The sequence below is a fragment of the Somniosus microcephalus genome, chromosome 8 (genome assembly GCF_052327205.1).
Source record: "Somniosus microcephalus isolate GS21.2 chromosome 8, FLI_Smic_1.0, whole genome shotgun sequence".
NCBI classification, from domain to species: domain Eukaryota; kingdom Metazoa; phylum Chordata; class Chondrichthyes; order Squaliformes; family Somniosidae; genus Somniosus; species Somniosus microcephalus.
In genome coordinates, this window is record NC_140994.1 from 35890759 (window position 1) to 35905964 (window position 15206).

The window sequence follows — 15206 nt, forward strand, 5'->3', positions numbered from 1 at the left end:
ATAAACATTCTCTATCTCTGGGGATTTATTGCTTTTGAGATCTTTTAACCTGTCTCGGTCTTGTATCTGAGCCATTAATTTTTCCTGGGTTAACAGGTTGTTACTTTTTGACCAGAACAATATTTGAATTATGCCTATACAGAGTTCTTTCAAAATTGATGATTGATGTACCTCCCTTTCCAGGCACCTGTAGGGCAAGCTGTGTCACCGCCGCCTCCTTCTAAACCTATATCCACAGCAATACAGCCTTTACTGGATTTGCCATATAACCTCTATGAGTCTGTGCGACCCCACTGGTTCTACTGCAAGCTGGTGGGGGATAAACCAATCTGGATGCCATTCAGCTTTCTGGACACGGCAAACCTCGAGGAAGTTTATAACTCTGGTGAGTCAAAATTTTTTTATTTTGTGTGATTTAAAAAATCTTTTTATCCCCAATACAGTATATTGTTCTCTGACTAAAGACAACTTCAATTTGGAATTCTTCCAGGTAAGTTTTTGAAAAAGTAATTCAGGATAAGTGTCTTCACTAAACAGTCATTTTATTTCTGCTTTGTAATCAATTTTGGATGTCAGACTTCGGTATTTAAAATATGTACTTTATTGTATAAATAGGATAAATCTCTTGATTCTATTGACAAATATGTTGTCAAATAGGCATTTACTGACTAATCTATCCATTTCATAATATGCAGTGAGGACATTTTGCCCATTTCTCCAGTGAATGTTTGTGTTGGTAGTATGCAGCTTCGGGTAGCTCTGCTTTTCTTTAACGTGTATACTTGTATGTATTTGTGAACATTTAGGCAGTGAATTTATTTTGAGTTAAGGTGTCCATATTCCACTGGCTCATTTGTCAGTTAAATGCTGACTGTACAGTCCTGTAGCTTATGTCCTTTGTGATTCATTATTGCCCTGTTCCAAATTGCATTCTGTTCAGAATGAGGTTGAGCTGTCTCAATCAGATACTGTATTATTGAATTACTATCCTCATGTGTAGATTGAGATTTCATTACCGCACAAAATGATCTGTTTACATTAAGATGTTCTGAACTGTCTGTATCCAGAGTGAGCGTTTTATCCTGAACTATTATTGGAGTAAATCACTTCCTTTTTCCCCCCTAAACGAGCTGCAGATGTACAACAAATGAGTACAGCTATATTGTAATAAATTATTTGGACTGTTCGGCCAAACTTTTCGGGGGTGGTAGCGGGCGGGTCGGGTGGGAAAGTTTGTTTTTTTTGACAGCGGGTCGGGAACCCGCTGACGTCTCGCTCCCACGCGCCTTTCCCCCAGGTGCATCTGTCATCGCGGAGCCGACCTGACCGGCAGCAGCGGGGACCCAATTGAGATGAATATCGGGTAGTTTACAGGCACTTAAGAGCCTTTTTTCACTTTTTAAATTTCCCTGCATGGCCACAGGAATCACGCAGCTCGGGAACCACGTCTGTCAACCTGAGACGGGAGTTCTGTGGCATTGCTCCAGCCGATTAAACATTTCATGCTGTCAAGTAGTGAAAGCTCCACCTGACACATGATCACTTTCCTCAGGGCAGAAGCTGTTGCTCAGTCCATTTCCAGCACAGATTCTACAGGCTGCAGGTGCTTCCTGCAAAGTCTCCATCCAGTGTCACTTCATTGGAAGAACTCTCACACCATTGACCGAATGCTTCTGTCATCTGTACTTCACCTGCCATCTATTCCATCAGCATGGGTGCCATTTATCCTGTCTCACCGTGGTCCTCAGAATCGGACCACGTTGAGCCCCAACACCCACAGCACCACCAACCTTCTCCGCGATCACCTGATGCTGCACAGGACAGAGGGCATCAGCACCTGAGCACATTGCTGCCAGGGATGGCCTCACCATGGCCAGATTTAGTTAACTTTACGCTGTACACCCATAGGGCTGTCACATGATGCGCCAGGTTGGCACCACTCCACACCATCACCATAAAGCATCCCTACAATGCCCAAGCCATTCCTTTCACACTCATCACCATTTTGGGGGGGGGGGGGTACTGTTATGTCTTACCATTCACTGCAATTCACTAAGCCACTTCCAAAGGTGCGCACAAATCTGTCCAAGACCAGAAAGTGTTGAAAATAAAGATTGTTATGTTTGACACCACATTTACATAAACATTGCATAAAACACCCAAGTGGCTACCCTTGTGTGTTGTTAGTTGGTATGATTGCACTAGGATGAGGGTGAGTGTGAGGGGTGGCTCGTGAGATGGGGATGTGATGATGTAGATAGAGAGGGATGGGTGGACGTACAAGGTATGTTGGTGTGAGTAAGGATGTGCAGGAGTAGGGTAGGGAAGGCAGAGTGATGGAGATGTGATGAAAAGAACAAGAGGATGAAGTTTAGTGTGGCTTTGTACTAATGTTTCGTGATCTAATGAGCCCATTGAAATGTTTGCGACACTGCACCCAGGTCCTCCTGATGACATCCCTGCTTGTGTCCTCCTGTGCAATGTGCAACCAGGCTGTCTTGGTCTCCTGGGGAGGTCTCTTCCGCCCATTGGAAGGGAGGAGGACCTCCCTGTGTGTTGTGACCTGGGTGTATGCCCTCTGCCTCTGTGCAGTTATTGTCAGTGTTTGCAGCACTCCAATGCTGTAGTGCACTGACCGCACTATGTTAGATAAAACTTCAAATGTAATGTGGCCATGGTCCCTTTAAGAATCCCGGCTGAAAATGAATGACGTCAACAGACCCGCTCCATCTCATTGGGCCGGATAACGCGCTGGGCGGGCTTAATAGGCCCCATTAAGGTAAGTTCATTTTCAATAGCGAGATGGAGCCAGCAGCGGGGTTGCGACCCGCCACGGACACCACCCGCACTGGACCCGCCCAGGTAGGCAAAATTCCGACCTTAGTATTTTGCTCATTCCAACTTTCCCTCACTCCATACTCATGAAGATAGCTAATTATGCCAGGGCCCATGGTTGCTTGGTATTTCACTCGGGTGGCCACTTATGTTGATTGTATCTAGTGGGTGTTGGTAGGGTATTTGACTGGTGGCCATCACAGTGAAAGGTCTTCGACCTGAAACATTAATTCTGTTTCTCCACGGATGCTGCCTGGCCTGCTGAGTTTTCCCAGCGTTTTCTGTTGTTATTACAGTGAAGCCCAATTCTGTTCTGGCCAACATCTGTTCATGCACACTTTGCAGCAGGGTCAAGGAATGGCGATCAGGAGCAGGAAAGCTACATTTGACTGCCCCATCCCTACTGCCAGCTGGCTAAGATTGGGTACCTGAAGTAAGTAAGCACAGACCAGATATCAGACCTGGGGCTTTCCTGATCTGTGATTTAATACTGCACCATGCATATTTTTCCAGAGCCATCATGGTTTTATACTATAATGGATTTTAAAAGTCATTCTTCAGGATTATTAATTAGAGAAGAAAATAAATGCAGTTTTAAAACTGGAAAATGTAGAATGCAGGTGTATTTATAATGTAAACCAATCTATTATTATAAAGCAACTTTTTAAATCTACAGTTTTCTTTTACAGTGAACCTTTGAATATGATACCAGTCCAATTTATATGGTATTGTTTAAAACATCTAGTGAAGAGAATGTATTGATATTGAACTAGCTAAAAGTCTGACTTTCCAAAGCAATGTTTTTGGACACATCCAGTTCCAGTTTCATAATACTGAAAGCAGTTGTGAAATTAATCTATAGGTTTCAGTTTGAATGATAGTTGCTAAAGAATATGGAAAATGGAGACCCGTTTTACTCCCCTCAAGCTGCAGCATTAATCCCTAATTTTGTACAAAAATGCTTATTTTGAGCAGCATAACCATTGTTTGTATTCTGCTATATATATAATAATGCCTTTTGAATTTTGTGACCCATGTGGACTGGCACAAAGACATGTTTTGCTGCTCGTTAACAATAACAGTCAGCACAACTTTGCAGATTAATCTCTTGCCACAGTCTGTGTTGACTGCTGTCACAGCATGTTGCCTTTGTAATTTAGTTTTTATTGTATTCATTACAATTCATTTATACTTAACAACTAGCTGAAGTGCCCGGCGGTGCCGAGGCTTTTTCGAGGGAATGTTGTTGTTGGAAGAGCGAGAGAGAGAGCGACTGGGAGGAAGAGAGAGAGCGACTGGGGGGAAGAGAGGGAGGGGAGGGGTGGGGGGAAGAGAGGGAGGGGTGGGGGGGAAGAGGGGGGAGGGCGGGGAAGAGAGGGAGGGGTGGGGGGGAAGAGGGGGGAGGGGGGGGAGGGCGGGGAAGAGAGGGAGGGGTGGGGGGAAGAGGGGGGAGGGCGGGGAAGGGAGGGCGGGGGAGGGCGGGGAAGGGAGGGCGGGGGAGGGCGGGGAAGGGAGGGCGGGGGGAGGGGAAGGGAGGGCGGGGGGAGGGGAGGGGGACGGAAGGGAGGGAGGGGGGGAGGGGAGGGGAAGGGAGGGCGGGAGGGGGGGGAGGGAGGGCGGGGGAGGGGAGGGGGGGATGGAGGGCGGAGGGGAGGGCCCCCGAGGGTCGCGCCCCCCCCCCCCCCCGGAGGTGAAGACCGCCGATTGCGCGCGCAGCAGGAGCTGAGACGCGGCGTCTCTCTCGGCCGGCGGGCCCGGTTGCCAGGGCAACCGTGACGCTGACCAAGCCAGAGAGAGAGACGCCGCGTCTCAGCTGCTCCTGCTGCGCGCGCGGCTCCCCCCGAGGGTCGCGGCCCCCCCCCCCCCCCCCCCGAGGGTCGCGGCCGCCCCCCCTCCCCCCGAGGTGAAGACCGCCGATTGCGCCCGTTGCCAGGGTAACGCTGGATGCTCAGCAAGCCCCGGCAGAGAGAGACGTCTCGGCTCCTGCTGCGCGCGCACCCTAGCGTCGCTGGGCTGAGGCTCGGCCCTCCAGCCTTCGAGTGGGGCCGGGAGGTGCCTAGCTCGGGCGTGGGTGCGGAGGAGACGCCGAGGCTTCTAGGCCTACCTGGAAAAACGGGGAAACGGTAGGAAAATTAATGAGATTAGATAAGTTAATTACTTTCTAAATCATTTTTTTTAAAAACAATATGTGTTTTAAAAGCAACGTTTTTTTTTTAAGACGCAGAAAGCGGGAAAAAGAAAGGAAAAGTTTGGAATCAAGATGGCGGCGACTCACCTCGGTTCAGAACGATAAAGCCCGGCCACACGCGCACCGATTGGCCCGGCGGCACACGCCAGCAACCCGGCGTACGATTGGTCGAGCTCGAGGTCACTCTGTCGCTAATGAGCGGATAATGAGATGCTAATGAGCGGAATGTTGAAGGTTTTTGGGATACCACGGGCGCAACTTTAGCCCGGCCGAAACGTAAATACGCTTAAAACCGTCTCGGAAGCGTAAGCTTTCTTTGGAGGTAACGCGCGCATAGGTACGCCCTGTAACTTTCGAGTGCATACCCGCAACGCACACGCGATGTGATGCGCTATCAATTACTCATAAAAGACTGAGAGTTAGAAGAGTAACTAAAGGCTTTTATTAACAACAGAATGGAGGTCTGCCTCGAGTGGTCGACCGGTCCAGGATACCAAGGGCTGGGGAGCAGTCACCTTTATACTAGGACCTGTGGGAGGAGTCAGCCGAGGCATGTCCAGGCATGTACACAGTGGAATACAAACAGGACAAACAGGAATACAAACAGTGGTTTACCACATTCACCCCTTGTTTAAAATTGAGTCCGGCGGGGTGAAGTGTATTAAAAGTTAGTGTATTGGAGTCTCTCCGGAGGTCTTGTCTGCCGCTGTGATCGGCGTGGCGACGGCAGGGGTAGTGAAGCTTCCGGCGTCGAGTCCAGCGTAGGCTGTGGCACAGGCGTGTCGACCTCGTAGATGTCGAGCGGGTCGCGGGGCCCAGGCCTGCCGTCTGCTGGGGCTGGATATCGGATCGTGGGGGGGGGTGGTAGTGGGTAGTGGGTTACTGTGGTCCCCGAGGGTGCAAGGTCTCTTATGGAGACTGTGTCCTCCCGCCCGTCCGGGTATGCGATGTAAGCATACTGGGGGTTGGCGTGGAGGAGGTCGACCCTCTCGACCAGGGGGTCCGTTTTATGGGTCGTCACGTGTCTTCTCAGTAGGACCTGCCCTGGGGACGTCAGCCATGGCGGTAGCGATGTCCCTGATGTGGACTTCCTTGGGAAGACAAACATTTTCTCATGAGGGGTGGCGTTAGTGGCAGTGCAGAGCAGTGACCGAATAGAGTGGAGCGCATCGGGGAGCACATCCTGCCAGCGGGAGGTTGGAAGGCCCCTAGACTTTAAGGCTAGCAGGACGGCCTTCCAAACTGTCGCATTTTCTCTTTCCACCTGTCCGTTCCCCCGGGGGTTGTAACTGGTGGTCCTGCTTGTGGCAATACCCCTAGTTAGCAGGTACTGACGGAGTTCGTCGCTCATAAACGATGAGCCCCGGTCGCTATGGATATAGCTGGGGAAGCCGAACAGGGTGAAGAGGTTGTTCAGACATTTAATGACCGTGGCACTGGTCATGTCCGGGCAGGGGAAGGCGAACGGGAAACGGGAGTACTCATCAATAATATTGAGGAAGTACACATTGCGGTCGGAGGAGGGGAGAGGCCCTTTAAAATCAACGCTCAGGCGCTCGAAGGGGCGAGTGGCTTTTATCAGGTGGGCCCTGTCTGGTCTATAAAAGTGTGGTTTGCACTCAGCGCAGACTTGGCAGTTCCTGGTCATGGTCCTGACCTCCTCAATAGAGTAAGGCAGGTTGCGGGCCTTGATGAGGTGGAAGAACCTGGTGACCCCCGGGTGGCAGAGGTCATTGTGGAGGACCCGTAGTCTATCGATCTGCGCGCTGGCGCAGGTGCCACGCGATAGCGCATCCGGGGGTTCATTTAGCTTCCCGGGCCGGTACAAGATCTCGTAGTTGTAGGTGGAAAGTTCGATTCTCCACCTCAAGATCTTGTCATTTTTGATTTTGCCCCTCTGCTTGTTGTTAAACATAAAAGCAACTGAACGCTGGTCAGTGAGCAGGGTAAATCGTTTTCCGGCCAGGTAGTGCCTCCAATGACGCACAGCCTCCACAATCGCCTGGGCCTCCTTCTCAACAGCGGAGTGTCTGGTCTCCGGGCCTTGGAGGGTTCGTGAAAAGAAGGCCACGGGTCTCCCCGCCTGATTGAGGGTAGCGGCCAGGGCAAAGTCGGACGCGTCGCTTTCCACCTGGAAGGGGATGGATTCGTCCACTGCGTGCATGGTGGCTTTGGCAATGTCCTCCTTGATACGGTGGAAGGCTAAGCGGGCCTCTGCCGTCAAGGGAAAAGAGGTGGACTTGATCAGCGGACGGGCCTTGTCCGCATAGTAGGGGACCCACTGGGCGTAATAGGAGAAAAACCCTAGGCACCTCTTCAGGGCCTTGAGGCAGTGGGGCAGTGGAAGTTCCATAAGGGGACGCATCCGGTCGGGGTCGGGGCCGATGACTCCGTGTTCCACAACACAGCCAAGGATGGCGAGGCGGTTTGTGCGGAATATGCACTTCTCCTTGTTATATGTCAGGTTTAGGAGTTGGGCGGTGCGGAGGAATTTTTCGAGGTTTGCGTCATGGTCCTGCAAGTCACGGCCGCAGATGGTCACATTGTCCAGATATGGGAAAGTGGCCTGCAACGCATTTTGATCTACCATCCGGTCCATCTCCCTTTGGAAGATGGAGACCCCGTTGGTGACGCCAAAGGGAACCCTAAGGAAGTGATAGAGGCGGCCGTTTGCCTCAAAGGCAGTGTACTGGCGGTCCTCAGGGCGGATGGGGAGCTGGTGGTACGCTGATTTCAGGTCAATGGTCGAGAAGACGCGGTACTGCGCGATCTGGTTGACCATATCAGCTATACGGGGGAGTGGGTAGGCGTCCAGCAGGGTGTAGCGATTTATTGTCTGGCTGTAGTCGATGACCAGGCGCTGCTTCTCGCTGGTCTTAACGACCACAACCTGGGCTCGCCAGGGGCTGGTGCTGCCCTCAATAATCCCTTCTTTCAGGAGCCGCTCCACTTCGGTTTTAATGAAAACCCTGTCCCCGGCACTGTATCGCCTGCTCTTTGTGGCGATGGGCTTACAGTCGGGGGTGAGGTTAGCAAACAGTGGTGGGGGGGTGACTCTGAGTGTGGAGAGGTTGCACCTGGTGCGCGGCGGGCAATTTGGAAGCTGCTGGCTGCGGACTGTGAGTGGGGGTAGGGGTCCACCGTACGCCATCGTAACACTTTTAAGGTGGCACTGAAAATCTAACCCCAGCAGGACGGCAGCGCAGAGGTCAGGCAGGACCAGAAGTTTAAAATGATCGTACACGGTCCCGTCTACTACGAGTGTCACCACGCAGTAGCCGCCGATGTCCGCCGACTGGGACTCGGAGGCCATAGAAATCCGCTGGTGTGCAGGCAGGACTGGGAGAGAGCAACGCCGCACCGTGTCGGGGTGGATGAAGCTCTCCGTGCTCCCAGAGTCAAAAAGGCAGATTGTATCGTGACCATTTACCTTAATGTCCATTGTGGAACTGGCCAGTTGGTGCGGTCTCGCTTGGTCCAGTGTAACGGATGCCAGCGTAGGGGTCGGTGTGTCGCTGCGGGTATCAGATGAGGCGGTGTCGGGGGCCTGCTGCGTCCCGGCTGTCGTCCAAGATGGCGGCGTCCATGATCCCCATGTGGCTGGAGGCGTCCAAAATGGCTGCTGTACCGGTGATTCGCACACGGCCGGGGAGGTCCAAAATGGCGGCCCGCATGGCCCACACGCGGCGCTGCTGGGGTTCGGGGTGGCTTTGGCCCTGCAGACGCTAGCGTAGTGTCCCTTCTTCCCGCAGCCCGAGCAGATCGCGTTTTTCGCCGGGCAGCGCGCTCTGGGGTGTTTTGCCTGGCCACAGAAGTAGCATTTCTGGCCTTGGGGCACTGCTGTCTGGCCTTGGGACACTGCTGCGGTAGTTGGGCTGTTGTTGGGGTGTGGCTGGGGTGGCACGGCGCTATGAGGCGGTCCTACCGTGTCCCAGGCTGTCATTCCCCGCGGCGTCCACGGTGCAGAGGAGTAGGCATCCATGCCCTGGTAGGCTGCATCCATCGATAGTGCGAGTTCAGAGGCCTTGTTGAGGTCGAGGTTACTCTGCTCCAACAGTCGCTGTCGTGTGTAATTGGATCTGTGGCCCGCTACAAAAGCGTCCCGGATAAGTTCCTCTGTGTACACGGCGGCCTTTACATCCTTACAACCACAGGCCCGGCCAAGCACAGACAGTGCCTGAAGGTATTCCACGGTCGATTCCCCAGGTTGTTGTTTACGACTCCCCAGGAGGTGCCTGGCGTACACTTCGTTCACTGGGCGCGTGTACTGGTCCTTGAGGAGCTTGATAGCATCCGCGTACGAGGTCGCGTCTTGGATGACCGAGTACACTCGGTGGTTCACTTTGGAGGTCAGGACATCCAGTTTGTCCTCGTCCGATTTGATTGCTTCGGAGGCGGTCAGGAATTTTTCGAAACACTTAAGCCAGTGAGTAAACTTGGTGGATGAGTCCGCCTCCCGATGATCTAAGTCCAGGCATGCTGGTGTGAGGATCTTCTCCATTATAAAAGTGTTGTTAATAAAATTGATGCGCTATCAATTACTCATAAAAGACTGAGAGTTAGAAGAGTAACTAAAGGCTTTTATTAACAACAGAATGGAGGTCTGCCTCGAGTGGTCGACCGGTCCAGGATACCAAGGGCTGGGGAGCAGTCACCTTTATACTAGGACCTGTGGGAGGAGTCAGCCGAGGCATGTCTAGGCATGTACACAGTGGAATACAAACAGGACAAACAGGAATACAAACAGTGGTTTACCACACGATGACAGACAGATAGACAGACAGATAGACAGACAGACAGACAGACAGACAGACAGAAGTACCGATTTATATATATAGATGGAGTGAGTCGGAGGGATGTGACTAATTTTCCATGATATAGGAAACAAAAGATGGACGACTGATAAATAGAAGAAAATACATAGGGGAAGAAACGAAAAACAGCTATATTGCTGGAGCGCTGGACTGCCAAATGGGGAATCCAAATTTTGAATTCCAATCTCTCATGTTCATCATTGAGCTGCCCTTGGTTTTGAAATGTTGAGCTGCCTTGTCTGTCTAAGAAGGAAAAATAAGGTGATGAGGGAACCCTTCTTGCACCAATGTGTGACATTATATTAACCATGGCGCAACATTAACTGTGTCTCATATCCACATGCCCATGCTGGAAGATTGAAGGGGGTCTTTACTAACGTTCCCGCTAAGCTGCGTGGCCGTGCAGCGGTCTGGAAGTGCCAGGCAGGCCGCTCACCGGCTTTTATGCGGAAGAAACCGCACATGCGCGAAAATTTGAATGGGCTGCGCAGCCAGATAAAGGGACTGTGCACAAAAAAAATTAGAGGCAACATTGGTCTCTACCTTTTCCTCTGTTAAGCTTATTACAAGATAATTATCGATAAGGAAAGTCATTTGGCCCATTTTAGTTCATCCACCCTGGAAAACTTTAAAGTCTCCGCTTGCAACATCTAGCTGGTGTTCAATCCAGGGTGTTTGCCTCTATCACTATCTAGAAGTCCATTCCATGTATCTGCTACTCTGTGATTAAGAACTTCCCGATATTGGTTCTAAATTTCAGTTTTACTGATTTGAACCAGTGTCCCGTTGCTCATCTCTTGCAATTTTGTTTGAAGTAACTTTCCATACTGCTTACTGTCTTTAAACATCTCTCGGATGCTTCCTTTTAAGGTTGAAAATCCTGCATTTGTTATGAGGCCTTTCCTCAAAGGTTTTGTGAAAATTGTTTTCTTTCATTATAATTCACCAATTAAAAGGGAGAAAATAAATGAGACCTAACCAATGAAAAGAAAAGACATTTAACCAACGGGCACGATCTAGATGACAGACACAAGACATTTTGTTATAATGACGAAGTAGAGTTCTTATTTTTGGGTTCACTTTGATTGTTTTCCAAATCACTTTTACAGACTTGAAACCTTTGTGAGCGCTTTAACCAGCTTTGTCAAGCAGCCTTTTGCATATTTGTTGTTTAAAGGATTCCTTTCCCCAGTTGTATAACTGTTGCTATTGAGTAACTGTTATTAATAGTACTTCTATTTGCACTTTTAGCTATTGTCAATGTTCAGTACAAAATCTAAAGCAACCCATTTTGTTTTAAAAACTTCCAGTACAACCAGACCCTGAAAATGTGATTGTGTCCACTGATGGAGGTCGCTATGATATTCATCTGTATGACCGCATGCGACATGCTGTGTACTGGGAAGAGGAGCCGTCTGAAGTGAGGCGATGCACGTGGTTTTACAAGGGGGACTTGGACAGCAGGTTTATTCCTTACTCTGAGGAATTCAGCGAGAAATTGGAGGTACAGTATCCCATAGACCTGTACTCAGCTGCAGTTTAAAATTAAATGGAAAAATGATAGCGCCTGCCAATGAGCCAGTAGTGCACATAACACTGAAAGTTACTTGTATCAAAGAGTAAAAAAGAAAATCAGCATGACTTTGTATTTACATAGGGTGGAACATTCATGCCTTAAGCTACAACTCATCTTTACACTAGGAGTTAACTACAGGGCCATCTACAGTTGTCCTAGTGAAATAAAATGTAGATCACCTGATCTCTGGTATCCAAATGATGCAGCTGTACTTGCCCAGTGATTATAGGTGTGAATCCTAGGGCAGCCTGCAATCCTCTGGAAGATTTATATCATTTTCAGCTGGAGCAGTGATTGGAACACTTATGATCTATGCAGGAGCATACGGAAACTTTAGATGGCTTGTTCCCACTGCTAAAGGCTGGCCTTTCTGTGAAGTAACCAAAATGACAGTGACAAATCTGATGTGGGTTTCTACATGGTAATCCTGCACTAAAGAAAACCTTCCATCCTAGTGCTTCCGCCATATCTTCCTTTTTCCTCAACCAAGGATTTCCCTCTACTGTGGTTGACACGGCCCTCGACCGTGTCCGTTCTATCTCCCGCACTTCTGCCCTCACCCCTGCCCCTCCCTCCCGGCACCACGATAGAGTTCCCCTTGTCCTCACCTTTCACCCCACCAGCCTCCACATTCATCGGATCATCCTCCGCCATTTCCGCCACCTCCAGTGTGATCCCACCACCAAACGCATCTTCCCCTCACCTCCCCTTTCAGCATTCCGTAGGGACTGCTCCCTCCGCGACACCCTAGTCCACTCCTCTACCACCCCCAACACCCCTTCCCCTTCGCCCAGCACCTTCTCGTGCAAGCGCAGGAGATGCAACACATGCCCTTATACCTCCCTCCTTCCCACTGTCCAGGGCCCCAAACACCCCTTGCAGGTGAAACAGTGATTTACTTGTACTTCTTGCAATTTAGTATACTGTATTCGCTGCTGACTATGTGGTCTCCTCTACATTGGGGAGACCAAACGCAGATTGGGTGACCGCTTTGCGGAACACCTCCGTTCAGTCTGTAAGGGGGACCCCGAGCTCCCGGTGGCCTGTCACTTTAATTCATCGCCCCATTCCCACTCCGACCTCACCGTCCTCGACCTCTTGCATTGTTCCACAGAAGCTCGGCGTAAGCTCGAGGAACAGCACCTCATCTTTCGATTAGGCACTGTACAGCCCTCTGGACTCGACAGAGAGTTCAACAATTTCAGATCATAACCTCGGCCCCTATCACATATACTGTAATATATATATATATATATATATATATATTTTTTTTATCCACACTTTTTGTTTGGCCTTTTTTTCTTCCCTCCCACATGGCAGCTGTCCTTCATTCTGCCAGCGCAATTCACACTTCATCTAGAGCCATCCTTTGTCCCATTACCATCTCCTCTTGCCTTGAATATCTCTCAATGTCTCTTAATCTCTCCTGCTTTCTATCCTATCACTGACCTTCCCTTTTGTTCTTTCATCCCCTCCCCCTTTTCCCAGCCCCTAAACTTGCTTTCCATTTCCTGCTTTTTTCCAGTTCTGACGAAAGGTCTTCGACCTGAAACGTTAACTCTGTTTTTCTCCACGTATGCTGCCTGGCCTGCTGAGTTTTTCCAGCGTTTTCTGTTGTTATTACTAAAGAAAACCATCCGTGTTTCAGAGGGGGATGGGGTTATAGTGGCGTCAGACATATGGACACTGCCAGTTCCCTTCTCAGCATATCCATTTTCATGAGAAACTGGCAGTTGATTTTGGAAAATCAAAAATTTGCTTTGCCAAGTTACTTTTTATATATGTGTGATCAAGCTTGAAGGAAATACATTTTGTCCTTAAATGGTGCAGTTGCTGAAACTTTGATAACACTTGTGTTATAAGCCTGCCAGAGTGAAAGGTATCTTTCACTGAATTTGTTTTGGTGTGTTCGTCAAGGTGAGGCGTGTCGGAGCTGGGGAATGGGCCACCTTCCATTTCATGCCCCCGGTGTCAGCATCAATTATTTCCAGGTCAAGTACAGTGTAGCTGGAGGCAGAGCAAATCTTTCAACGCACCCCAATCCCAAAGCCAGAATAGCTCCAGTGTGGCATCTTTGAATTTCCCACAACCATCCTTCGGCCTGTCAGAATGATGCTTCGTGCAGAATCAGGAGCAGTTTTGTGCTGTAGGCCCACGCCCACTAAGAACTGAATTGAAATTGCCCAAACTCATTTCACATGGGACTCCCATTACGAACAGGCTGAGGCTTTCATCCCTTTAGTTTCAGCTGGATTTGAACCACGGAACCCAGAGCTTAAAGGCTGATGTGTAAAAAGTTATGTTGTATTAAACTTGCATCATCATTACCCACAGTTCTGTCCTTTATACATCAATTAATTATAAATAATTCAGCACAGTAATTATAAAAACCTGCTTACTGTAGAAATGAACAATAAAATTATTTGAAAGTAATTTTGATGGTGGAGAAAATGTGTAACAGTGCAGTTTTTGGGCCCGTACATATTTATTTTTGGATGCAAGCCTCTAAAATAAGACCTCAGCGGAAATGGATGAACGCTGTTCAGATGCAGAAGTTGTACCAGACCTAACGACTTCTTTGACACTTCACATTGTAGGCTGTTTATTTTGGAAGAAATTGATTTGAATTCTGGTGCCATGTATATTGTGTTTTTGTTTTACTTGCTCTATTGGCTTCAGGTTTCAATATAGCTTTGATTTTCCTGATACAGGTTGTGTGCACTTATGCATACTTAGCTCGTATGGATTTGTTTTATTTAATGTAGTAGGGAATGCCCATCTGCTACCATGAACCCCCTCAAATGTTACTGAATACTGCTCACATTCTGATGCGACATAGAATGATAGAATCATACAGCTCAGAAGGAGGCCATTCGGACCATCGTGCCAGCTCTCTGAAAGAGCTACCAAGTAGTCCCACTTTTTCTCCATAGCCCTGGAATTTTTTTTTCCTTTTTAAATATATATCCAATTCCTGTTTGAAAGTTGCTATTGAATCTGCTTCCATCACCCTTTCAGGCAGTGCATTCCAGATCGTAACAACTAGCTGAGTAAAAGAAATTCTCATTTCCCCCTGGCTTTTTTTGCCAATTATCTTAAATCTATGTCGTCTGGTTACTGCCAGTGGAAACAGTTTTTCCCTATCTACTCTATCAAAACCCCCCATAATTTTGAACATCTCTGTTAAGTCTCACCTTAACCTTCTTTGCTCGAAGGAGAACAATTCAGCTTCTCTAGTCTCTCTACATAATTGAATTATCTCATCCCTTGTACCATTCTGGTAAATCTCTGCATCCTTCGAAGGCCTTGACATCCTTTCTAAATGTGTGGTGCCCAGAATTTGACACAATACTCGAGCTGCGATCTAACCAGTGATTTATACAGGTTTACCATAATCTTTGTACTCTAAAGTTTGGAGCTTGATTGCAATTTGGCTCTGTAGGATTTATGCTAAGTTGGGTCTATTTTTAACTTGATTGTTTAGGAAATTCATTTCCATTTTTAGTTTGTATGAATTATCAACGAATGTTTTAAACTAGTACCAAAATGTAGCATCAAAATAAACTATTGTTAACAGTAGCAAGCAGATAAAAGGCAAGTTAAGGATCCTGGGAATTCTTGATACAATAACTTAATTTTTTTACCTATATTCCCATTTGCTTTAAAGAAAGAAAGACTTGCATTTATATAGCGCCTTTCATGATCACTGGATGTCCCAAAGTACTTTACAGCCAATGCTGTACTTTTTGAAGTGTAGTCACTATTGTAATGTAGGAAACACGGCAGCCAATTT

At 48.5% G+C, this 15206-nt stretch overlaps 1 protein-coding gene across 2 annotated transcripts in view; it reads left to right on the forward strand.

Moving 5' to 3' along the window:
* sec23ip (SEC23 interacting protein) overlaps positions 1-15206 on the forward strand; it is a 124807-nt gene that overhangs the window by 11172 nt on the left and 98429 nt on the right. For both annotated transcript variants that reach the window (XM_085994547.1, XM_085994548.1), the window contains exons 3-4: positions 184-385; positions 11148-11341. In XM_085994547.1, the coding sequence (XP_085850673.1) occupies positions 184-385; positions 11148-11341 (396 nt within the window). The remainder of the gene's footprint in view (positions 1-183; positions 386-11147; positions 11342-15206) is intronic.